We start from the raw sequence: 27673 nt of genomic DNA, 5'->3' as shown, positions 1-27673 counted from the left end.
GGAAGATGAAATGACGACCCATCTTAAGATCCTTGATGGAGGAGCGGAGGTTCTTGGCCAAAATCTCCAGGTAGGCCGTGCTATCCATCTTCCCATGGATGCGGACCAGATGGCCAGGCCCCTTGGCTGAGAAACAGCCCCACAGCATGGTGCTGCCACCACCATGCTTGACTGTAGGGATGGTATTCTTGGGGTCGTATGCAGTGCCATCCAGTCTCCAAACGTCACGTGTGTGGTTGGCACCAAAGATCTCGATCTTGGTCTCATCAGACCAGAGAACCTTGAACCAGTCTGTCTCAGAGTCCTCCAAGTGATCATGAGCAAACTGTAGACGAGCCTTGACATGACGCTTTGAAAGTAAAGGTACCTTACGGGCTCGTCTGGAACGGAGACCATTGTGGTGGAGTACGTTACTTATGGTATTGACTGAAACCAATGTCCCCACTGCCATGAGATCTTCCCAGAGCTCCTTCCTTGTTATCCTTGGGTTAGCCTTGACTCTTTGGACAAGCCTGGCCTCGGCACGGGTGGAAACTTTCAAAGGCCTGTCACACTTAAATTTTTCAGATCACCAAACAAATTTAAATATTAGGCAAAGATAACACAAGTTCACACAGAATGGAGTTTATAAATGAAGGTCTTTATTATTAATGGACAAAGAAATCCAAACCTACAGGGCCCTGTGTGAAGGAGTGATTGTCTCTCCCAACCTAATAGCTGGTTGGGCCACCATTAGCTCAACGGGAGTATCGAGCATTAATGAAAGTCAATGTTTGACCTGTTTGGGTCTCTGCCCACATAGAGCCAGCCATAAACAGAGCATTTCCAGCAGGAGAGCGAGTGCGTTTTTTTTTGGGAGGGTCACAGTACGTCTGAGAACATAGTTTTACCCCCCCCATTCAGAGACTGCAACTGGCTCTCCCTGAGGTGCCTATGCACATGATGCAGTGAAGCAAGTCTGCATTGTGGTCACTGTTTCACTGATGGAATGTCCAAGTACCTGCGATACTTGGCCGAGTTCCGCAAGTATCTGAGCACTTTGATGCTCAATCGAGTAACGAGCAGTGCCAAGCACGCTCTGTCATCACTAGTTGTCCACTACTTTGATAGCACCTTCTCATTCCCCATGTGCTCTCCCATAAAAATATGAAATTGGTGTGGTTCAAGCTCTGTAGGAACTTGTGTTTCCAGGGCCTACATGACATTGGTCTCAGAACTTGCGTGTCATAGCATCAACGCAGCTACCATCTCTCCACCTTTGGACACAGGAGTAATGAACGGGAAGTGAGTGGCAGCCACAGAACTCATGTTCTGTTAATTACTTAACCGATCGAAGGCAGAAAGAAGGAATCCACTGTTGATTAGCCCAGGGTCTCGTGTCATGACAATGTCACATGGACCCCAGGACTGCAAATTTTTAAACTGCTGGAAACACGCCGGCACCAGAAGTGAGTATACGATTTTTTATTTTTTATGGGGACTCACATGGGGAATTAGAAGGGGATGTCCAAGTAGTGGACACCCCCTTGAACTTTCTCTACTTGTGCTTTCAGACAAGATTGTATTGCCGTGAGTGAAATCCACAGCACTGGTCAATCTCCCTGCTAGAGATTTGTTATTTTTCTTTGTATTACTGGTGCTTTAATATGCAGGGGAATTTGTCTTGAAAATCTACAGCGTATTTTACCCTTGTTGATTTAAGCATTATATAGAAATGAATTTAATATATTGTATTATATTTTGTGATGACATTTTTTTTTCTTTTTTCTTTTTCAGGGACCAGGTATTGGGAATGCATCGCTGTTCAGCTTTGGATTTGTTGGAGCTACTTTGGAAATCATTTTAATTTTGTATCCTTTCTGTTCTAAGTACTTAAAAACGTGTTTTAGTCAGGTTATCCAATCCTATCAATAAATTGTGACGACATCCTGGCGACAAATTGGAACCTAACCATTATGTGGGCTTGGATAAGTCAGTATAGGTTTGATCAGTCAGGATATCTGACCTACAACAACTACAGTAAGGCTCTGTTCACATTACATTTTTCGCACACACTTATGGCTCTGCTGGTGCTTCTGTCTGAAGCTCTGGAAAATTGGAGAGAGACTTTCATTTTAAGGCCTAGGACACACGGCGAGAAAAATGGTGTAAGTGGAATGGGATAAAAATCACACTCCCCTCGGACCAATATTACTCTATGGGCCCGCTCCCATGAGCGATTATTTTCTCAGCCCTAATCAGACCGAGAAAACAGTCGCAGCATGCTGCGAGTGGAACGTAATCCTGTTCCACTCGCACCCATACAAGTCTATGGGGCGAAAGAAACATCGCATTGCTCTAGTGTTACAAAGGTGTAATGCGAGAGCTGTGCGATTCTTGCAGCAGCCGGCAACGGAAGAGATAGGAAGATAAATCCCTCCACCCCCCCTCCTCAGCGCCGGCCCTCCCCCACCTCTACAGCTGTGGTCTGATCGGACCACAGTCGCATGACCCTCACATGACATTCGGCGTCCACTGTCCTGCGAGCGTGAGCCGAGTGTCATGCGAGGATCGCACATAACCCCGTGTGGCCTCGGCCTACTGTTGAAAAGTGGCTGTGGGGCTAACAAGTGCAATAGAGCGTTATCCAAACAAGGTAAAGCGGTACTACTCACTGATGCGTTTCAGGGTAAGAGTTTCCAGTTGCTGCAGCTCCACTGTTTGGCAGATCCATTGTGTTGTTCGATTAATAGGAGGTGCAGATATCCTGAGCTGCTACTTCTGTAGTGAGGAAAATCCAATAATCTGCATGCAAGGATAACAGTGCGGTATATTTTCAATGTGTTTTAAACTTCTCTGGCTTCTTCATCAGAAGACCCTCAAGGATCTTTGTGGTTCTCCTGATGAATTCAGAGCACTTCGAAACGGATCAAGAATAAATCGCACTGTAATCATATGCTGATTATTGGATTTATCTGACTACACAAGCAGCAGCAGTACACGATATCCACACCCCCTATTACTCTCTCATTCATTATAATGAGTAAGGCTGAGGCCACACAGGGATTAGTGCGAGTCCTCGCATGACACTCGACTCATGCTCGCAGCACAGCGGGAGCCGAGTGTCATGTGACTGTGGTCCGATCGTGCGATCAGACCACAGCTGCAGAGGGGAAGGCTGAAGCTGCGGGGGAGAGGGAGGGATTTATCTCCCTACCTCCTCTGTTGCCGGCCGATGAGAGAATCTCACTGCACTCGTGTTACACCGGTGTTTCTCTCGCCCCCATAGACTTGTATAGGTGCAAGTGGAACAGGATCGCATTCCACCAACTGCATGCTGTGATTGTTACTCGCCGTGTGTGCTGACCCTAAGTCCCTTTATATTCCGTCTGGCCTATGTTCAACTATTATCTGGCCTTTTTAAGCATAAAGGACTGGCTAACCATTGCAGTTTGTCTTTTTTGAAGGGGGAAAAAAAGTGTCCATTGCACAACAGATTCAGCACAGCATTGTGGAAGCCACCTGGCTGTGATCATAACGTTACATGCCATTTGTTTGACTAACATACAGATATTATAGCCTGTAAGATCAAAAACTGTACAGGGAAGAAAACTGTACAGGGGGAAAAAAAGCGTGAAGGGGATTGATTGCTATACCTGCACTGTACCACCTTCATTCTTACAAATCGTGGGGGTCCTGTGAACCCTTTCATGCACTTCAGCTAGTAGAATACATTATTTATTGGGGAAATGCCCCATGTGACACTATAGAGAAAATCCAGTCATCGTCTATTGACGCTGTTAAATCCTAAGTTATAGTTTACTATGCTAAAATGGAATATAATGAAGGGGGGAAAAACTGAACACATAAAAAAGAGTGGTAAAATTAATGTTTGTCTTATCGATGAAAAATAAGAAAAAAAAGCTAAATAACTTTGGCAAGTAGGATAAAATCTTGTACTAACTTGGGTTCCTATTGGAGACGCAGTGGGATTAAGTACACCTATGGTTAGGCAGGGGTTATGGTAGACCATGGAGGAGCAAGGGCCCCTGTCTCTCATCTTTTAGTGTGCCAATCTTACACAGCTAGGTAGGGCGTGCTTTCACCCAATCTGGAATTTTTTTTTTATTTTTGGTGTACACAAGTAACCATGAGAGATAATAATAACTTATATAGCGCTATTCCATAGCACGTTAGATACAGTCATATGAAAAAGTTTGGGCACCCCTATTAATGTTAACCTTTTTTCTTTATAACAATTTGGGTTTTTGCAACAGCTATTTCAGTTTCATATATCTAATAACTGATGGACTCTGTAATATTTGTGGATTGATATGATTGATATTTATTGTACTAACCGAAAATGTGCAATCCGCATTTAAACAAAATTTGACCGGTGCAAAAGTATGGGCACCCTTATCAATTTCTTGATTTGAACACTCCTAACTACTTTTTACTGACTTACTGAAGCACTAAATTGGTTTTGTAACCTCATTGAGCTTTGAACTTCATAGGCCGGTGTATCCAATCATGAGAAAAGGTATTTTTAAGGTGGCCACTTGCAAGTTGTTCTCCTATTTGAATCTCCTATGAAGAGTGGCATCATGGGCTCCTCAAAACAACTCTGAAATGATCTGAAAACAAAGATTATCAACATAGTTGTTCAGGGGAAGGATACAAAGAGTTGTTTCAGAGATTTAAACTGTCAGTTTCCACTGTGAGGAACATAGTAAGGAAATGGAAGAACACAGGTACAGTTCTTGTTAAGCCCAGACGTGGCAGGCCAAGAAAAATATCAGACAGGCAGAGAAGAAGAATGGTGAGAACAGTCAAGGACAATCCACAGACCACCTCCAAAGACCTGCAGCATCATCTTGCTGCAGATGGTGTCAATGTGCATCGGTCAACAATACAGCACACTTTGCACAAGGAGAAGTTGTATGGGAGAGTGATGCGAAAGAAGCCGTTTCTGCAAGCATACCACAAACAGAGTCGCCTGAGGTATGCAAAAGCACATTTGGACAAGCCAGTTACATTTTGGAAGAAGGTCCTGTGGACTGATGAAACAAAGATTGAGTTGTTTGGTCATACAAAAAGGCGTTATGCATGGAGGCAAAAAAACACGGCATTCCAAGAAAAGCACTTGCTACCCACAGTAAAATTTGGTGGAGGTTCCATCATGCTTTGGGGCTGTGTGGCCAATGCCGGCACCGGGAATCTTGTTAAAGTTGAGGGTCGCATGGATTCAACTCAGTATCAGCAGATTCTTGACAATAATGTGCAAGAATCAGTGACGAAGCTGAAGTTATGCAGGGGATGGATATTTCAGCAAGACAATGATCCAAAACACCGCTCCAAATCTTCTCAGGCATTCATGCAGAGGAACAATTACAATGTTCTGGAATGGCCATCCCAGTCCCCAGACCTGAATATCATTGAAAATCTGTGGGATGATTTGAAGCGTGCTGTCCATGCTCGGTGACCATCAAACTTAACTGAACTGGAATTGTTTTGTGAACAGGAATGGTCAAATCTACCTTCATCCAGGATCCAGGAACTAATTAAAAGCTACAGGAAGCGACTAGAGGCTGTGATTTTTGCAAAAGGAGGATCTACAAAATATTAATGTCACTTTTATGTCGAGGTGCCCATACTTTTGCATCGGTCAAATTTTGTTTAAATGCGGATTGCACATTTTCTGTTAGTACAATAAATATCAATCCAGAAATATTACTGAGTCCATCAGTTATTAGATATATGAAACTGAAATAGCTGCTGCAAAAACCCAAATTGTTATAAAGAAAAAAGGTTAACATTAATAGGGGTGCCCAAACTTTTTCATATGACTGTACATTAGCAATGCAGTCCCCATTGGGGCTCACAATCTAAGGTCCCTATCTGTATGTCTTTGGAGTGTGGGAGGAAACCGGAGAACCTGGAGGAAACCCACGCGAACACTGGGAACATACAAACTCCTTGCATTTGTTGTCCTTGGTGCGATTCTAACCCAGGACCCCAGCCCTGCAAGACTGCAGTGCTAACCACTGAGCAACCATACACTGCTAACCACTGAGCCATCAATGCTGTTTTCACTGACAAGATATATCTGCAGTTGTTTGGTATGTGAAAGGCAATGTCTTCTGTCTGATTCACATCTGTCTCCCAGAATGAATCCGTCAGGATCGCCCCCACTACAGTCACTTAGGCCTTGTGCACACACTGCTTTTTTTTTTTTTTTTTTTTGCTGCTTTTTTTGGTGCAGTTTGTGGTCCTAAACTGCATGTATGACTTTCCCCAGCAAAGTCTATGAGAATTCAGAAAGGCTGTGCGCACTTTGCTTCTTTTTTGCCTGCAGTTTTGCTTGCAGAAAAAAGAAGCAGCATGTCACTTTTCTGCGTTTTTTTTCCTGCGTTTTCCCATTGACCATGTTAAAAAAAAAAACAAAAAACGCTGGGGCAATGGGGCAAAAATGTACCGAAACACAGGGAAAACACATGCATTTTTTTTATTTGTATTTTTTTTTTGACCAGATGGTGCGTTTTTTTGCTGGAGAAACAAAACTGCAGCATGCGCAAATCCCCTTAAGGTGTGTTATGTTTCCATCAGAGGTGACGGAGTACTTGAGCCAATGTGCTGTCTTTTTCCCGTCTGACTCTTCCATTATTCTTAACTGTGACATAGCTATCTGATGGTTTCCTCTGTGGTCGGCTTCTACAGCCTGCGTTTTTTTGGAAGTTTTACACCCAGGAAAGATGACACAACAATGACCAAGGTAAGAGTAGTAGCTGTAGGATAGATGATCCTCATCCCCATCATGCTTTTCACCCCAATCCCCACCAGCCAAATGGTTTTAGTAATCGTTCCCAATGGCTCCTTTTGCAGCGATGGATATTTGTTTGCCGCCGTAAACAGAGCAAACCTGAAAGATTTTCTAGATGTAGAGTGAGTGGGAAATTGGGATGTGCGCTCTGTTTAATTTGGACGCCATCCATTCATTCGATAAAAAGAGAGAGCCTGCAATTACTGGGCTTGTTAACCAGCCATAGAAACGGTGAAAGGGAGTTTTCTTTCTTCCCAAAGGACCGTATTGCTAATGAGTAACTTTGTGCGAACTGTACTTCACTCAGCCGGCTTGAAGTGTGAAGAACCTCGGCTACTGCGAGGAATACAGACCGCCATTCACATTCAAATCATTAAAATAAGACTGGAGGGGCCCATTCAATTACGTCTTCTAAGTTAAGGCTAATTTGACAGCACAATCTGACACCAGACTGGGAAGAATGAAACTGTTAAGTAACGCTTTGACACAGATGTATACATTTATTTTTGTTGGATATTCCCACAAGCTGGCTGAGGAGGTCAGTAACTAAGGAGCAAGCATTGTCCTCTTTAATTGCCCATATGACTTTTTTTTTTTTCCACTCTCTCCTCCTTTTTCTGGTGTCTGGAACTCACTTAACACTTCTTCTCTCGGCTGCGCTATAGTTACGACACTACAATTTACTCCTTGAAGTTAATGATTCGGAGAGTCCATTTTATTTTAAGTAGTACCCCTTTAAACCGTTAAATGAGCTAGCTTAAAAATATGCATATTGTTCCGTCTAAAAAAATTGCAAATTTTACAGAATAGAGATTGAGTTCTCCACATATGGGGATGTCAAGACCAGTTCTGTACCTAATGGCCCTATTGCAGTTTTAGCACAATTTTTGGAAAGAAAGTGACTCGTGGCTTTTGCCCTAAAGGCTGCTTTACACGCTAAGAGATCGCTAAAGCGATGTCGTTGGGGTCATGGAATTTGTAACACACATCCGGCCGCGTTAGCGATGTCGTTGCGTGTGACACCTATTAGCAATTTTGAATCGTCGTAAAAACGTTCAAAATCGCTAATCGGTGACATGCCCCCCTCTTCCCAATTATCGTTGCTGCTGCAGTAGCGATGTTGTTCCTCATTCCTGCGGCAGCACACATCGCTACGTGTGACACCACAGGAATGAGGAACCTCTCCTTACCTGCGTCCCGCCAGTAATGAGGAAGGAAGGAGGTGGCCGGGATGTTCGTCCCGCTCATCTCCGCCCCTCCGCTTTGATTGGGCGGCCGCTTAGTGACGTTCCTGTGACGCCGAACGAACCGCCCCCTTAGAAAGGAGGCGGTTCGCCGGTCACAGCGACGTCGCAGAGCAGGTATGTGCGTGTGACGCTGCCGTAGCGATAATGTTCGCTACGGCAGCGATCACCACATATCGGCCGTACGATAGGGGCGGGTGCTATCACGCTCGACATTGCTGGCATCGGCTAGCGATGTCGCAGCGTGTAAAGCCCGCTTAAGGCTTTGTGCATACATCCGCTCGAAATCCACCTAAAAAAGCGCCCATTAAAATGAACATGGTGCACAGCAATGTCAAAATTGCATTGCTGTGCAAATGCTCAGTCTATCTATAGACAAAATCATGGCATCTCGACCATGGTGGGACCTTATAGATTGTATGCAGGGACATCATTCCTCCTGTAACTGTTGAATTATATGTCTTTCTTGTAATGTTTCTATTGTCGGTATATACCCATAATTGTAAAGAGTTGCAGAATATGTTGGCGCTATAGCAATGTATTAACACCTGGGACGTTGCGCACCGTTCACACACTTTCATGGGGGTTTTACTCCCTTTGCTGCGATGTGAGGTAGCACAGGAACACAAAGCATTTGAAAGTCCAGCAGTTTATTAACACCTCATAAACTGCAATGGTGGTACATGTTACACACACGGCCTTTGAATACCTTCCTCCTCAGCTTATATCACACTGACCTCGGTCAGGATTTGTCCACGGGTTTTCAAGTCCATCTTAGTCCATACTGGAGGTCTGTCAGCCTCCACACACTGGCTCCTGCCAGTATATACACCTGTAGCAGAGGCTCCTTCTTACAGCCCCAGCACTTTCCAGACTGGCTGCAGACTCTCCTCAGTCTCCACCTGTCACACACAGACTGACTCCATTTTACATGGCATGTGACCTGTCAGCCTGTGAGCAGGGTATGTAGGTGGCCAGTCCCACCCATCTCTCCAGCCACCTGTAATCCTCACCCTTTGAACACTAAAGTAAAACATGTGGCACTGAAAGTACCAGCACTCCTGAAGATCACACCACTTATGTGGTACATACCGGCCATTAACAATGTAGCTGGTCGCCTTCTCACATATCATAGAACTCATATATATTTTCCTGATTGCCCCCGAAAAACCCAATTCCCTCTCTGAAGCAAAAGATGTTGTCATTACACACTGTTATGGGGGACATCTGCTGCTAACACTGTTATTGAGATAATGTTCCCTAATTCTGTACCAATGTCCCTATCCTGTTCCTCATCCTGGCATATATGTCCCCCATCCTTGTACAGTGCCTTGCGAAACTATTTGCCTCCTTGAATTTTTCAACCTTTTCCCACATTTCAGGCTTCAAACATAAAGATAAAATTTTTTAGTTAATGGTGAAGAATAAACAACAAGTGGGACACAATTGTGAAGGTGAACGAAATTTATTGCTAATTTTATACTTTTTTAAAAAATAACTGAAAATTGGGGCGTGCAATATTATTCATCCCCTTTAAGTTAATACTTTGTAGCGCCACCTTTTGCTGCGATTAAAGCTGCAAATCGCTTGGGGTATGTGTCTATCAGTTTTGCACATCGAGAGACTGAAACTCTTGCCCATTCTTCCTTTGCATACAGCTGGAGCTGAGTGAGGTTGGATGGAGAGCGTTTGTGAACAGCAGTTTTCAGCTCTTTCCACAGATTCTCGATTGGATTCAGGTCTGGACTGTGACTTGGCCATTCTAACACCTGGATATGTTTTATTTGTGAACCATTCCATTGTAGATTTTGCTTTATGTTTTGGATCATTGTCTTGTTGAAAGACAAATCTCCATCCCAGTCTCGGGTCTTTTCCAGACTCCAATAGGTTTTCTTCAGGAAGGGTCCTGTATTTGGCTCCATCCATCTTCCCATCAATTTTAACCATCTTCCCTGTCCCTGCTGAAGAAAAGCAGGCCCAAACCATGATTCTGCCACCACCATGTTTGACAGTGGGGATGGTGTGTTCAGTGTGTTGAGCTGTGTTGCTTTTAAGCCAAACATATTGATTGGCATTGTGCCCAAATTGTTTGATTTTGGTTTCATCTGACCAGAGCACCTTCTTCCACATGTTGGGTGTGTCTCCCAGGTGGCTTGTGGCAAACTTTAAATGGCACTTTTTATGGATATCTTTGAGAAATGGCTTTCTCCTTGCCACTCTTTCATAAAGGCCAGATTTGTGCAGTGTACAACTGATTGTTGTCCTATGGACAGACTCTCCCACCTCAGCTGTAGATCTCTGCAGTTCATCCAGAGTGATCATGGCCTCTTGGCTGCATCTCTGATCAGTCTTCTCCTTGTTTGAGATGAAAGTTTGGATGGACGGCCGGGTCTTGGTAGATTTGGAGTGATATGATACTCCTTCCATTTCAATATGATCGCTTGCACAATGCTCCTAGGGATGTTTAAAGCTGTGGAGATCTCTTTGTAACCAAATCTGGCTTTAAACTTCTCCACAACAGTATCACGGACCTGCCTGTTGTGTTCCTTGGTCTTCATGATGCTTTCTGTGTTTTAAACAGAACACTGACACTATCACAGAGCAGGTGCATTTATGCGAAGACTTGATTACACACAGGTGGCTTATATTTATCATCATCAGTCATTTAGGACAACATTGGATCATTCAGAGATCCTCAATGAACTTCTGGAGTGAGTTTGCTGCACTGAAAGTAAAGGGGACGAATAATATTGCACGGCCCACTTTTCAGTTATCTATTTTTTTAAAAAGTTTAAAATAAGCAATAAATTTCGTTCACCTTCACAATTGTGTCCCACTTGTTGTTGATTCTTCACCATAACATTAAAATGTTTATCTTCATGTTTGAAGCCTGAAATGTGGGAAAAGGTTGAAAATTTCAAGGGGGACGATTACTTTCGCAAGGCACTGTAAGTGATAGCATTTGCCATCATGTACTGAGATAGGAATGTACCTGTATATTTGTAATCTGTATGGAAACAATAGGCGCAACATGTAAAGCCTCATAGCACCTCTGGTTGACCTAAAAATTAGTGTAAGGTGTGTAGCCGTACAGGAGCCAAGAGGTCAGGCCCATTTTTACCTCCAAAGTGGAATTCTGCATGTTGAGAAGTTCTTGGGTTGCAAAGGGCTCATATATTCTTCTTGCACAGGGGCCCTTTCCCATCTGTGTTTGCCAGTGGATAAACTAAGCTTCCCTATTCAAGAAATACTTCTGTGTAATATAGCAAAGACTTGTCTCTTGCTTTGATCATGTATGTTTGTATATTAGTTGTGAATGTCACTGTTCTCCTGAACCCAGTGATTTTTCTTGTGTTACTCTCCATTCCTGAGATATGGTCCCCTCTTCCCTGTATATAATTTACAAATCAAACAAGTCCATGGAGCCTCTGTTAGGAGTCTCAACACAGAAACCAGCCAGATATCCCTCCGGGAAGGACCCAGCCAAGGAGTGGCTCTTTTTAGGAGACCACCATAACCACCATATTAAGTGGCCCTTTTAGTCAATATCCAACTTTTTGACAAGTTTAAAGATATGACAAGGGAAATACCTGCATACCTGGCCTTGGTATTTCCCTTGTCATATCTTTAAACTTGTCAAAAAGTTGGATATTGACTAAAAGGGCCACTTAATATGGTGGTTATGGTGGTCTCCTAAAAAGCCACTCCTTGGCTGGGTCCTTCCCAGAGGGATGGCTGGTTTCTGTGTTGAGACTCCTAACAGAGACTCCATGGACTTTTTTGATTTGCATACTTCCCAGGGGGCAATGCACCTAGGATTTCACTGTGTTGAGCGCCCTCGCTGGCTGCCGGAAGTGTTTTCTCAGGCTGGTCTCCCCGAGATCAGTGATTGTTTTGTCCTGTATGTAATTTAGTATTTTTAGCATTTGATAATCTATTATAAATGATCAAGGATTGCCTGTTATTCCATTAAAATTATTATGTAGTCTATCAATACACTTGGTTATAAATTTAAGATTATGGTGCCCTACCACATCTCCTAGTCCCTGGAGGGAATTGAATGGTATGGTGGACACTTGCAGACTACGGACTGGCGGAGATGATCAAATACAGCACTTGGCTGTCTATCAGACCCAAAAATATTGAAAAGAGAACTAATGCACATGCATGATCAGAACTCCTCCAAAATAAGGTCTTGAGACTCCCGTTATAATAATTGATAGAGCTTTCAGCGATCATACATTTATCACCGAACCTGTGAATACATTATACATATTTTCATTGGAAAGCCCTTTTATTAATATTTTCCAGTGCTCTGCTATATACAGTCATGAGAGAAAGTAAGTTAGAATACTATTGTTTACATATCTGGACAATTAAAAGCATCTGCTCCTAAGAAGGTCTTAAAATACAATCTCCGATGAGCAACAACATATGACAAATTACACTGTGACCCAGTAGAAATGCAAAATGTTATCCACATTAATGTACAAAAAAAACCTGCATTTCTGAATGTGTAAGTGTCTGTCTGACCTGTTTGGTAGTTGGGTCCTAAAATCAGTGGTAGCGCTCCTAGGTAGGTCCTGTTTGTAATACAACTAATGGATACAATCAAGTTCACTCATTAGTGAATTGTAATGTGCGTTTCTTCTATCGCAGATCATTGGGAACTGTGTTTCTATCCTGGTGCTCAGTTCAGCGCTGCCTGTCATGTCCAGAACATTAGGTAGGTCTGTTTTACTTTTCATGTTGTGATTAATTTGCAATATTTTTTATGAAATGTCGTCTTTAACATTCCGTATTTTAATTCGGATACTCTGGCTGTTAATTAAGGTTGCCGCCTGCTCATTCAAGCTTTGAGACTTGTACTAACGCTTTATAGAAAGGCCAACCATTGTCTTGTCATAGACCTGGTGTCATGTCCCTATAACGGCCATCCATGTTGCCATTATTGGCAGGGGAACATACAGAGGTGGTGGATCTTTTGCGCAATCACTTTATCTCATTGACCAATTATTACAATACAGTTACTACCGTATTTTTCGCTTTATAAGACGCACCTGATTATCAGACGCACCCCCAAATTTGGTGAAGGAAAAGAGAATTTTATTTATTTTTTTTTAATGTTAAATGGGGTCTGTCTTATAATGCCAGTGTCTGTCTAACAAATCATATAGGGTATATGTCCCTCATAACCCCCCATCCTAAAATTAGCCCCCTTAATCTGGATATGGCCCCCTTAAATTGAATATGGCTCCCTTGTGCTGGCTCATGTCCCCCATTGATGGCACACATCCCCTATTGCTGGCACACATCCCCTATTTATGGCACCTGTCCCCCTGTGCTGGCATGCGTCCCCTATTGCTGGCAGCCTGGCACATGTCTCCTATAGCTGGCACACGTCTCCTACAGCTGGCACAGGTCTCCTATGGATGGCACGCGTCCCCCTGTGCTGCCCATGGCCCCCTATGGATGGCACGCGTCCCCCTGTGCTGCCCATGGCCCCCTATGGATGGCACACGCCCCTCTGTGCTTCCCATGGCCCCCTATGGATTGCACACGTTCCCCCTGTGCTGCCTATGGCCCCCTATGGATTGCACACATTCCCCTGTGCTGCCTTTGGCCCCCTATGGATTGCACACGTCCCCCTGTGCTGCCCATGGCCCCTATAGATCGCACAAGTCTCCCTGTTTTAGATATCGACCCCATGCTGCTGCCCATAGTAAAATAAAACGCTCTTTCCTTACCTTCTCAGCGCTGTCCTCCCTCCTGTCTCCCTCCGTGCTTCTGCTCCTCCTCCACTTCCTGGTTCTCGGTGCCGGTCATGTGATCTTGCACAGCAGAGTGATATCATCTCTGCGTGCCTGATCACAGTGGATCTGTAGGGGGGGAAAAAAGCGCAATAGGGTCTTACCCGGTATGAGGGTAGACCGACAAGACAAAGAAGCAATCACCTGGTGAGGTTCTGCCAGTCACAACCCCTTATGATAGCCTGTGAGTGCCCGGTGGTTTAGCTGCAGCCCCGGGAGAGGAATTTTGTATCACACAGGTAGAAGAGAAGACCGGGTTTATGCCGCGCTAAAAACCACTGATGCGTGTAAATTAAAAGATTTCCTTTTTATTTGACAGTTCCTACGCGTTTCAGAGACATCCGTCTCCTTCCTCAGGAAATATGATTTCTTTTCCTGAAAAGAAATATAATATGCGCCCCTGCCCAAGCCCATCACTGCGGTGCGGTTTCAGCACCACGGTGATGTATAGCGGCTGTTCATATTATATGAGCGGGAGCAGGAGATCTAACGCTGCCGCCAGCAGCGTTCACCTGCCCCAGCAGCGCTCCAGAGCTGCCCCCACCTCGCCTGGACCCTGCTGTGTGTGTGTGTGTGTGTGTGTATATGTATGTATATGTATGTATATGTATGTATATGTATGTATATGTATGTATGTATGTATGTATGTATGTATGTATATATATATGTATATATATATATATATATATATATATATATATATATATATATATATATATATATATATATATATATATATATATATATATATATATATATATATATATATATATATATATATATATATATTACACCCCCCCTTATATTCGGATTATAAGACGCACCCCCTACTTTCCCCCAAAATTTGGGGGAACAAAAGTGTGTCTTATAAAGTGAAAAATACGGTATATACCGATATATAGGAAAATTTACACCTGTACAAACAATAAAAAATAATTTTGTTAAAGGGAATCTGTCACTAGGTGTTTACCAATTAATCTGAGAGCAGCATAATGTAGAGACAGAGACCTTGATTCCAACTATTTGTCACTTACTGAGCTGCTTAGTGCAGTTGTCATAATATCGCTGGAGATTATTACTACAGGACTAGTAAGTCTGCTGCCACGTAGACCTCTAGATAGATGTGCTCTGTATAACCCCACCCACACCACTGACTGCCAGTTTTCTGCCTATAACAGAGAGTAGTAGAGATGGGTTTCAAAGCCGCGCCAAGGAGCTGTGTCTCCTGAAACGCGTTGACCTGACCTGTGCATGAAATAAAGAAACATTAATCTAAAGCTCATATGAACCTGTGGTCCTTGGCGCGGCTTTGAAACCCATCTCTACTACTCTCTGTTATCTGCCCTATGGGGACCGCTGCTGGGACTTGGAGTTACATGCTGTTATAGGAGTTGTGACTTTCACAACCCCTTTTGGTGAGTAGGATTGCTCTTTGCTTCTCCCTATATATATTGGGGTAAGACCCTATTGCGCTTCCTTTTTCCACAGTTTTCTGCCTAGGCACAGTGTAAAAGAACAGAAAGCAGTCCAGTAAGGGACACTGCTGGAATCAGGGTCTCTGCCTCTACATCATGCTGCTCTGAGATGGAGGTGCAAAATCCTGGAGACTGATTACCTTTAAAAGTATATTTGTGATACAAAGTAACAATTTGTATTTTAGTAATAGAACTAAATCAGTTAAGAAAAACATTGGGCCCGTACTTACCTAGTGAATGAGTAGATTCCTATCAGTGAAGATAATTGTAACAATTGGGCTTAGAATTAGAAAACCTCCCACCACTATATATAATGATGATTTTCTGGCTGAGTGGAATGGTGTGCTATCGGACTGTTCTGCTAAATTACCGTATTTTTCAGACTATAAGACTCACTTTTTTTCCCCCCCAAATGTTGGGTGAAAGTGGGGGGTGCATCTTATAGTCTGGTTGTGGCTGTGGGGAATGAGGGTGCTGCGGTAGAGCGGGTCATCGGCGGCATGTGCAGGCTGTAGCAGCGCCTGCCCGTGACCACATGGGCCCGCTCATTTCATATGCATGCATGCATTGCATCCTCCCGCCCGTCATCTCTCAGCGCTGAAGCCGGCGCTGACAGGTGGGCGGGATGATGGGCGGGGGGTGCGTGCATAGTAAACAGCCGGCCCGGCCCGCGTGATCTCCCCTGGCAACTACAGCCTGGAGTGATCATGTGCTGCTGTAATCACTGCGCCCCGCGCATCATCATCAGCACGGGGGGTAGTGAATATGTATGGTATACTCACCACCGGTCGTTCCCTGCAGAATCATGATGTCCTACTGTCTGACTGCCCGCTGATGTGTGTGGAGAGCACGCACATCAATGACATCATCGCTGTGCTCACCGCTCCACACACATCAGCGGGCAGTCAGACAGGAGGACATCGTGATGCTGCAGGGAACGGTGACCGGAACCTGCTGCCTATAATAGAAACTATAGGAGATATTCAGCATTACCCAGCAGCGTAGACTACACATTGAGTAGAGCAGTGCAAATGATGGGTGGGTGCTCAGTGTCAGACCCCATGGATCAAATATTAATGATTTATCCCATGGACAGGCCATCAAGATGATGTGACTGAACATCCCATTCAGTGCTGATGTTCATGACAATTTGTGCTGGGTTTTCACCAAACACCTCACACTATCTAGCAAGCATGGTAGAGGAGAGGTTTTTCATTTGGGCTAATTTTGCAGCCAAGGACCTAGCCACCTTGCAGACATTGAGTCAACCATGAACTCATCGATATACCAACGTATTCTAGAGTCAAATTTGGGGCCATCTATCCAAAAGCTAAAGTTTCACTGAAACTGGATCATACAAAAGTCAAGTGATCCCAAGCGAAGCAACAAATCTACAGACAATGGATGAAAAAGCAAAGAAATCCAAGAAAAAAAGGCCAGACCTCAACCCAATTGAAATTCTGTGGCTGGACCTTAGAGAGCTGTGCATCAACCAGTTCCCACCGGCCTAAAAGAATGTTAGCAAAGTTGTAACGAGTGGGAAGAAATTCCTCCAGAACAATGTGAGATAATGATAAAGTCCTCCAGAAAATAATGACTTCACGTTATTGCTGTGTCACACTAGGTACAGGAAAGTACCAAGCGAACGGTGAAAGGGAAGGGAAACCCTGTGTCTAGGGAAAGCGAAGATGATGACCCCTGGCCACACCTACTGCTGATTCCTAGGGTCCTTCACCACCCTAGGTAGGTTCCACACCGATGTGCCGAGCCGGATACCTGACCCTAGATATCCCTAGTGCTGGACCCTACAGTAGATAGGGAATGGATGGGATGAGCTCTTAGTCAACCCCACTAAACAACTATAGAAGACATAAGGGGGATACACGGGGAAAACCATGAACTGCTTATCTACAGATGACATGGGTTCAGCAACGTTTTCTGCAACAATATCACAGAGGAGTACAAGCTACTTGTTAGCAACCAAGGCTTGAATGAACTGAAAGAATCACCAGCACCAGTCGAAGGAAGGAAGGAAGGACATACTTAAGCATCAAGCATCGGGGTGATCAGCAGCGGGGTGGAAGTTGAGTCCAATAGGGGGAGATATGAAAATCCAACAGGAATTCTACTTAGTATAATGAATACCTACCGCAGGAACAATGGAAAGTCAGGGAGCACTTTGCACAGCCAAACGCTGTGACCTTCTATGGCCAGAAACCACATGCCTGTCTTGTCACCCGTAACACACACTGTTAAAGGTGGCTCTATGACTTAGTGATTCATGGGGTGTACTTCATTTTTCACACACTGCTTAATAAATTGAGATGGTGTAAAGTGTTTGAATTCATCTGAGGTTGCAGTTACCTAATTTTAAGACATTCTAAGGACCAGATTTTTTTAATTTTTTTAATTTATTTATTTTTTTACTATTATGTCGTGGTACATGTCAATACAATTAAGAGAGGGGTTACTTAGTTTTTCTCATTACTGTATGTATGTAATATTTGTTACAGAAGTATAAAACTTACGGCAGCACTGAATGAGACGGCCTATTTTTACCTTTGTCACTTTTTGGCATGTCATTTCCTTTTTTTTTTTTTTTTTTTTTTTGTAGACTGTTGCACAGATCGGATTAAATCTTCTGTCTTTAACCAGAAAAAAAAGAAGTATTAATCTGTGTGTGTAAACAGATATAAAAATACTGTGGGAACCAACAACTAGCCTTTGTGTGGCCGTTCCCTCTTTTGCGCGTTTCTAAAGCGGATTCTGCGTGCACAATAATACAAGATTGTCGGTAACAGTTGGTAGTAATGTACACTGGTTATTGAGAGGAAGGGCGCTTGCTGGGCACAATTGTTGTTACAAAGAAAACAAATTAATAGCAAAAGCCACTTTTTTTTTTTTTTTTCCTCCTGCCTCACAAACCACATTCCTGAATAGTTTGCCATAGAGATAAATAAAAGAATAAGATAGAAGGATGGTACAATTAGAAGACGGCTAACAAATGCACAGACACAGCTGTCCAAACAGGATTAATAGACTGCATTAGGGTACAGTGAGTCATGTGGTGCTTTGCAAAATATCAACATGCATCGCACTACATGTTATGCCTGCTGCTTCTCAATAGATGAAAGGGGAGAAATACGCTAAACAGATTCAGGGGCTTCTCACTGTGCTCGAAAAATGGTTTTCTTCCCCTTCAATTTAAAGAAGCAACAAAACTGACCATGATGGGAAAGGCAAACTGAGAGAAGGACAAGTAATAAAGTAATTCAGTATTGGACAAAGACACTTGAGGGACGTCTCTGCCGTCAGTGGAGCTGCCTCTTGCCCCAGTGCATAAACTTTTTTTTTTTGTGTTTTTAAATATGTTTATTTGCTGTGAGTTATCTTTTAATTTTCTTTTATGATTCTCATTCTATAGTAATAAATATTGTGACATTTAACACTTATTTAATTATTTCTGTCTTGAAAAGGATTAGTACTAGGCCAAGCCGACAGAAGATGCACCAATGTATCATTGACGTTTCTTTACACCACCTCTTGAACTCCCCAACATATCCTTAATTCTTTAGGCTATGTGCACATGCTACAGATTATTTTCTGCACCAAAAAAATGCACCTTATGCAGAAAAACGCACCCAAATAAAATTGCATGCATTTTGGGTGTGTTTTTTTTTTTTTGTGTGAAATCAATGACTGGAAGGCCCTACAAACTCAGGAAAAAACCACACCACCAATTGACATGCTGCAGATTTTTGTTCTGCACCCATAGCTGCAAGGAAAAAACAAGCAACGTGTACACAGCACTACAAAATTCTCATTGACCTTCCTGGCATAAGGATAGACATGCAGATTTGTGCAACAAACTGTACATGCATTATATATATATATATATATATATATATATATATATATATATATATATATATATATATATATATATATATATATATATATATATATATATATATATATATATATATATATATATATATATATATATATATTTATTAATTAAACTATCCATACACACACACATGCATGTATGTGTGCATAAATGCGTACTACTAACAAAGGGTTAGGTATATTTGGCTTTCAGGTGACATTTCAGGATGCTAAAATGCCTTCTAACCTTTTCAGGTAAGGCCAATTTCACACATCCGTTTTTTGCCGTCAGGCGATTTATGGAAAAACCGAATCCGTCGGCAACAGACACGTGTTGTAAAATTAAAGCCTATGGCTGCCGGATCCATCGTAATGCGGCAAAAAATGCATTCCACCGACGGATCCAGTTTTTTAACTGAGCATGCTCAGATCTGTAAAATCCTTTCTGGTTAGAAAATATCTCTCTCGGGGTCAGTCTCTGTCTGTCTGTCTGTCTGTCTGTCTGTCTGTCTGTCTGTCTGTCTGTGTGTGTGTGTGTGTGTGTGTGTGTCTTTCTCTGTTGGGGTCTCTCTTTCTCTGTCGGGGTCTCTCTTTCTCTGTCGGGGTCTCTCTTTTTCTCTGTCGGGGTCTCTCTTTTTCTCTGTCGGGGTCTCTCTTTTTCTCTGTCGGGGTCTCTCTTTCTCTGTCGGGGTCTCCCTCTCACCCCCTCTCTTACTCACCAATCACTGGCACGGCGCTTGCACAGCTCTCAAACTGCTTCTGCGGCTTTTTCCTGCTTTGAAAATGCCGGCCGCTCATTATTCCATCTCGTATTCCCTGCTTCCCCCTCCCACCGGCGCCTATGATTGTTTGCTGTCAGACCTGCCCCATGCTGAGTGACAGCTGTCTCATTGCAACCAATCACAGCCGCCGGTGGGTGGGTTTAAATCTTGCAGTAAAATAAATAATTAAAAAAAAAAAACAGCTTGCGGTCCCCCCCAATTTTGATACCAGCCAAGGTAAAGCAACTCGACTGAGGGCTGGTATTCTCAGGATGGGGAGCCCCACGTTATGGCGAGCCCCCCAGCCTAAAAATATCAGCCAGCAGTCGGCTGGAAATGCCACATCCATTAGGTGCGACAGTCCTCGGACTCTACCCGGCTCATCCCGAATTGCCCTTATGCGGTGGAAATCGGGGTAATAAGGAGTTAATGGCAGCCTATAGCTGCCACTAAGTCCTAGCTTAGTGATGGCAGGTGTCTGAGACCCCCCCCATCACTAAAGTGTAGTGAAAGTAAATAAACACAAACACCGAAAAATCCTTTATATGAAATGAGACAAAAAACATCCTCTTTCACCACTTTATTAATCCCCAAATACCCCTCCAGGTCTGATGTAATCCACATGAGGTCCCACGACTCTTTCAGCTCTGCTACATCAGAAGCTGACGGGCGCAGCCGTAGAGCACCGCCGCTTGCTGTGAGCTCCAAGGAGCAACTGAAGTGAGTCGCGTGGTCAGTGGTGACGTCACTCAGGTTACCCGCGGCCACAGCTGGTTTCTCTGTACAAACTGCTACAACTGATCTGTTTTTTTTTACTGGATCTGTCACATCGGTTTTACCACAATCTGCGACGGATCCGTTGCATCAGGCACAAACCGGATTGTGCCTGATGGCAAAAAACTGATGTGTGAAAGTAGCCTAAACTTAATGAGACCTTCTCCTTTGAATGCACATGTCCAACTGTTTAGTGTTTCAGTATTTTTTGCACAACTTGTTCTGTAACGAGGAACTTAATGGCAAAATTCACGACAAATGTTTGATTCATGAATAGCCCAATACATTTTGGGGTTTAATTTGAATTGGTATTTAAACAGTCCTCTTCATCATGCTGTTCACATTTTAACATCATGAGACCAAGACGACACCTAACAATTGATCATCAGTATTTCACCATTGCGAGGCTCCAAGCAATATGTTCGCAGATGGAAGTGGTCACTAAGCTTAGAGTGTCACAGAGCGTCATGAGCAGGTTTTAACAGAGATACAGAGAGACTGGAAGAGTCACAGAAAGACATAGAAGTGGATATCCTTTGGCCACATCCCACACTAATTACCTCTTCATTGTGAACAATGCCCTTTGTAAACAAATGATGAATGCCACACAACTCCAGGCACATTTAAGGGATATGAGAGGCACCCAAGTGTTGTGTCATGGTCTTCGTGCTGGATAACCTGCAAGGGTACTTTACAACACCACCAGGCACAGGCGTCAGTGCTGTTCACTGATGAAAGTCCATTCACGCTGAGCAGAAATTTTGGCCGCCAACAATGTTGAAGATGTCTAGGAGAGTACTGTGCGTCAGCCACTGTGTTCACCAGATGAGCCTTTGGCGGTGGTGCTGTTATAGTTTTGCAGTTGTGTGTACTCCATACAGAATGGCCCCTACTACTTGAATAACATCATTAATTCAGTCATTGTGCCTCTGCATGAACAACACAGGCCTAATTTCATCTTCTTGGGCTACAATGCTCCAGCTCATCGAGGTCGCTTCATTAGGGAACGGCTGCTGGAGACTGGGGTACTTCTATTGGAGCGGCTGCACTTTCTCCAGACCTCAATCCCATAGAAAACCTATAGGATCAGCTGAGTCGCTGTGTAGAGGCTCGTAACTCTGTACCCCAGAATCTTAGTGACCTGCGGGACGCTCTTCAAGAAGAGTGGGATGTCATGCTTCCACAGACAGGAACTCTACTTGTGAACGGCACAAAACATCATTGTCAAGCTGTAATTGATGCTCAAGGCCGCTTGACAAGTTATTAAGACATTGCTATTTTTTGGGAGTATACCCACCACCATTGTTGGCTTTTGTTTCAATAAATTTATTTGAGATGAGGAAATTACCATTGCATGCTTCTACTTAAATGTCCTTCAAAAGCTTCAAAAGGAATCTGAACAGCCACCTCTTCCGACAAGTCTACAACCTGCCTCAACCCTCAGTCTGATACAGCGCCGCACGACCATCTCTACCCTCACCTACTGTATCCTCACCCATCCCCTGTAGGCTGTGAGCCCTCGCGGGCAGAGTCCTCTATCCTCCTGTACCAGTCTGTGCCTTGTTTATGATTATTGTACTTGTCCCTACTATGTGTACCCCTTTCCACATGTAAATCGCCATGGAATAAATGGCACCATGATGATGATACTTTTGTGATTAAATATCCCTGTAGCGTGAACTTCTTATGTTTTCCATAAATTTCAATTGGAAGCCAAATATCCCTAACTTTTTGTGAGCGGTGTATATGTAATTTTAGTTGTTTTTTTTTTTTGTGTTAATTTTAAGACCTCTCTTTTGTATGAAATGAACAAAGACGTCAGTTTTTATATTCTTTTATTTTTTTACAGCATTTGCGATGTGGTTTATATAATGTGTTTTAATTTAATAATTTAAATAGTTATAGAGGATTAGATACAATAAGTTAACATAATTGGTAAATGTCTGGCCTACTGCACACTGACAGTGTGACCGCGGGAGAAGCCATTGCATTTAAAGCACCACTCCAATGTTTGTTTGTTTTTTTTCCAGAACTGGAGTGCAACTTTGAAGCTTACTCCTCTGCCCCTCTACCGTTTTTTATCCATTTTCGGCATCGCTCTGGTCCTGTGGTGCCATCTGTGCCTCTAACTTCTGACTCGCCGGAAGTTAGAAGTTACGTCACAAGTGCTCAATATAACGCTGTCATAGAGTTGTATTGATTTGTGACCTTCAGATCGCTCCATGAAACACTGGACCTGTTGGTAGGTCACAAATCACTGGAGACAGATGGAAGCGATGCTGGGAACAAATGAGGATGGCAGCAGGGGAGCATAAGACTGGGGGGCAGGTGATTTACATTTAAAACACCACAATAAAAAAACAAACCTAAAGGAGTGATGCTTTAACAAGCCATTTACAAATGAGCCATTTTTTTTTTTTGGATGAGCAACAGGTTTGTTACTTGGAAAGTGAATGAGCAAGAACATTTTAACAAGCCTTCAAAAAAAATTCTCTTTTTTTGGGGTGCAGTTTTATATTTACCTTTTTTAGGGTAGGGTCTCTAGCAGCAGTACAGTATAAAACACAATAGAGAGGCAGGAGATGTGTGGCTGTCTAGTGGCAGCAGCACCGTATAGAACATGATTGCCATTAGGAGATGTCTGGCCATAGAGGCCAGCACTTGTAGCCTTACCAGCAAATGGACCAGACTAATGCTTGCTTTCATGTCTTGAAATATAGGGTTGTAACCACTCATTCTCTATTTTGTGCATGCAGGAATCACCAGATTTGACCTGTTGGGTGACTTTGGGAGATTTAACTGGCTGGGTAACCTCTACATTGTTCTGACATACAATTTCATATTTGCCATTGTGACAACGCTGTGCTTAGTGCGCAAATTCACCTCTGCTGTCCGGGAAGAGCTGTTAAAAGCAATAGGTAATGTATATTTTTCTTATCATTAATACATTATGCTCCGGTAATCTCATAGCAAAAGGGTCAGAACTGTATCACTGCAAGTAAAAGAGCTGATCATACAAACTTTTAATTCTACTGATTCTGAGTTCCATCATGTCTCCCTCACCAGTTGCATAACCTCCCATCTCCCTACTGCCACTTGCCTCGGTCAGTGTTTGCATGGAGGATTCATCTGCTCAGTGCATTGTAGGAGATGTACAATGTCATGCGGCAATACCGCCTTAGTGCAGATTTGGAAATGATAGAAGAGCTATAGAACTGGCTGATGATGGCAAAATGGTTCCATGTCCTAAACCTTCTCAACTTTTGGGTTCCAGCTTAATATTCCTGATTTAGGTGCATATGGATGTGCCAATTTCGCTGCCCGTCCATCCACCTTAGGCTGCTTTCACACCTCCGTTTTTTGCTATGCGGCACAATCCGGCACTTTGCAGGAAAAACGCAACCGTTTTTTTTTTTTTTTGCTGCTGGTTGTGTTTTTCCTGCATAGACTTTAATTAGTGCCGCATTGTGCTGCATGGCCTTGCGTTCCATCCGGTTTTTGCCGCATGCGGCAGATTTAGCCGATGCGGCGGCCGGATGGAACGTTGCCTGGCACGTTTTTTGTGCGGCAAAAAAAACCGCATCGCGCCGCATCCAGCCGATGCGGCGCTTTTCCCATTGCATCCCTATGGATGCCGGATGCGGCAAAAACAGCATCCGGCCGCCGCATGCGGTTTTGTCCACTGCGCATGCTCAGTAGCATGCCGCAAGCGGCAAAAACCGGACGGGCCGCATGTAGAAAACTTATGCAAAGGATGCAGTGTTTTCACCGCATCCGTTGCATAGGTTTCACAGCCGGATTGAGCTGCACGGCTAAAACCGGATGTGTGAAAGCAGCCTTACTGAGCCCAGTCCAACTATATAAAAATGAATTTGATGCTCGTTACATAGGCCAACCAAAGATCACTGGGATAGACCGATTGATAATAAGAATGTTCTGTCTCCAATAAGTTTATTGGCAGCCTATTCTCTGCAGAGTGAGGATGTGATCTGACGAACTAGTGTATTTTGTCATTCGTCGGATGATTGCCAGCATGTGTAGATGGGCAGGTAATTGGGCACAAATGGCTTTTTCGCCAATTATCTATTTATCTAAATGCCCCATTACAGTTCAAGTGTCTGCTTATGTTCTTGTTTGTGATTTTTCTTCACTCCAACTCTGTAATCATGTTTCGCCTATAAGGTAAAGTTCCCACAATAAGTTTTGTAACGCGTATTCCCATTGGGCAAAACACAGCAGCTTGCCGTTATGGCAAAATGGATGGGAGGGAGTTATATTAGTCTCATGTTCACTCTACATGTGTTGTTTTTTTTTTTTTGTTTATATTTATATATATATATATATATATATATATATATATATATATATATATATATATATATATATATATATACGTAAAACTAAGAATTTGACATGTTGCAGTTTTTAAACACTGTCAATTAACTCATATATATTATATATATATATATATATATATATATATATATATATATATATATATATATATATATATATATATATATATATATATAATATATATGAGTTAATTGACAGTGTTTAAAAACTGCAACATGTCAAATTCTTAGTTTTACGTGCGGATAGCATTAGATGAGGAAAATCCGCAGGGAAATTTCACTGTGGAAACGCACTACAAACGCATGATATCCACACATGACTGTATCAATAAAGTTTTGTCAAAGCCAAATACCTGAAGGTATCAAAAATAATGTAAAAAAAAACCATGATAAAAACGTAATTAAAAAACGCAAGTTAGCTAATTTACCTACTGTAATAGGTGCAGAAAATCTGCACCATCAAATCACACAAATATGCATGTTGAGAACATAGATTAAAATAGTGATCGTTCATGTCGTCTCCTAACACCTGATTTCTTTGCAGGTTTAGATAAACTTCAGCTGTCCAGTGACTCCAGCAATCCACCGTCTCCAAATGGGCATCAGAAAACACTGTGAATCCCCCCAATCCTGCTGCGAGTGACATTCCTCAGAGCGGAGAAGGTGGCCGGTGACTTACTACATCACTGATCCTATTCATGCAGCTCTTATGGATCTAGTAAAGACATCAAGTAGAGGTCATTGTGGCCACTTTCTGTACTTCTGTGAAGGGGACTGTGAGAATCTTTTCATATATAATTTTTTTTTTTCAGAAGTTTAAATGTGACCTGCCGAATTTCCACATTGTAAAAACATGAGCCTTGGTGGATGAACTTCATGCATTAAAAATGTCCTTCAAAGAAAGGTGTGTGCGCCGGTAGTGACCAGAGCGCCGCATTCATAGGCTATATTGCAATAAAGCATGGATTCTGGCTTCCTTGCATAAGTCGGACATGTCGTCTGAGACGGTTTTCATGCATGAAGCTCATCATTGTGCCACGTGGCCATGGTAGGTTAAAGAATTGAGGTCAATCATGTATTAGAAGTTTTGACTTATTGGATTGTGTGTTGCCCTACTCCTCAGGTTGTGTGTATGTCTCATTAAATTCTACTTTTGATAAATATAAGACATTTAAAAAAACCACAGGCGCACCTTATAGAAATGACATTAAGGTATTGGCTTGCAAGGAGGTGGCAGGACTTGACTTTCCTTAAGCCACACTTCCGTAGAGGTCCATGTATAACGGAGACTGATCTTAGAAGATGCTATGGATGGAATATTATCGCTCACATTGTGATCCAGAGTAGATGAGCTGCCTATGATTACACAGTGATCCACTGGACCAGACCTAATCAGGTATTATTGTCACTTAACTCCTTTTTTCTTATAATACTATTTATCTCTCTCCACATTGTGCCCATCTATCGTACAGTTTGGCTGACCGTTATCTCTCCCTGCCTCCTATACACATCGACGCTTATTTCAGCCGAACATGGATTTGTTTAATAGGGAGAGCACTGGTGCCAGTCATTTCCTTCCAGCTAAATATCTGCAGCCGAAATAAAAGGATCCGTTGTTTTGATTTAATAGGCAAGACCTTCTCTCGTGTTGGAGGGAGAATCCGGACACCTCCTCACACATTGGATGACTGGTAATCCCTGCCCAAATTATCAGTTTCAGACAATAATAATCTGTGTATACTGGGGCATTTATGGTGTTTGCACAAAGCATTACAATATTATGGCCCCACAAGGATCTGTGTATGTCGTCCTATGGTGCTTCTGTGAACGTAGGTACAGTAGAGCCCACCACACTGATTCAAGAAATCGCCATGTGCCTGGCCTCTCAAGGCTTCCAAATTGTGAAAAACTGACAGTATAAAACCCCCATATGTATTCATGTAGAATATTATTGGAAGTGCCGACCTTCTATGTCACCTTTTTAATAGTCGTTTAGACCTCTATATTAAAAGGAGTTGTCCATTACTTTGACACTGACGGCCTATCCTTAAGGCCCTGTCACACACAGAGATAAATCTGCGGCAGATCTGTGGTTGCAGTGAAATTGTGGACAATCAGTGCCAGGTTTGTGGCTGTGTACAAATGGAACAATATGTCCATGATTTCACTGCAACCACAGATCTGCCAAAGATTTATCTGTGTGTGTGACAGGGCCTTTAGGGTAGGTCATAAATGTGTGATCGGCTGGGGTCCGGCATGCCGCACCCTCGTCGATCAGCTGATCTTGGTCCCAGTGGCGGCAGCAGGCAGCCGGAAATGCTCAGTTCCGACACTGCCATCTTCTGATAGTGGCTGTGGCCGGGTACTGCACATCCACCTCCCTTGCTAATCAATAGGAGGTGGATGTGCAGTAACCAGCCGCGGCCACTTTCAGAGGACTGAGCAGCTCCAGAACTTGAGTATTTCCGGCTACCTGCTGCTGCCACCGGGTGTGAGAACAGCTGATCGGCGGGGTGTTGGACCCCAGCCGATCAGACATTGATGACCTATCCTAAGGATATGCTATC

At 43.1% G+C, this 27673-nt stretch overlaps 1 protein-coding gene across 1 annotated transcript in view; it reads left to right on the top strand.

Moving 5' to 3' along the window:
• Positions 1 to 27399, top strand: part of LMBR1 (limb development membrane protein 1) — a 228430-nt gene extending 201031 nt beyond the window's left edge. Inside the window, exons 13-17 of the mRNA XM_075315444.1 lie at positions 1777 to 1850; positions 6661 to 6751; positions 12703 to 12769; positions 23508 to 23669; positions 25651 to 27399. Of these exons, the coding sequence (XP_075171559.1) occupies positions 1777 to 1850; positions 6661 to 6751; positions 12703 to 12769; positions 23508 to 23669; positions 25651 to 25724 (468 nt within the window). The 3' untranslated portion in view covers positions 25725 to 27399. The remainder of the gene's footprint in view (positions 1 to 1776; positions 1851 to 6660; positions 6752 to 12702; positions 12770 to 23507; positions 23670 to 25650) is intronic.
• The last annotated feature ends 274 nt before the right edge of the window (positions 27400 to 27673 follow it).

Source organism: Anomaloglossus baeobatrachus, chromosome 6, assembly GCF_048569485.1.
Source record: "Anomaloglossus baeobatrachus isolate aAnoBae1 chromosome 6, aAnoBae1.hap1, whole genome shotgun sequence".
NCBI classification, from domain to species: Eukaryota; Metazoa; Chordata; class Amphibia; order Anura; family Aromobatidae; genus Anomaloglossus; species Anomaloglossus baeobatrachus.
This window is presented reverse-complemented; position numbering and strand designations above follow the sequence as displayed.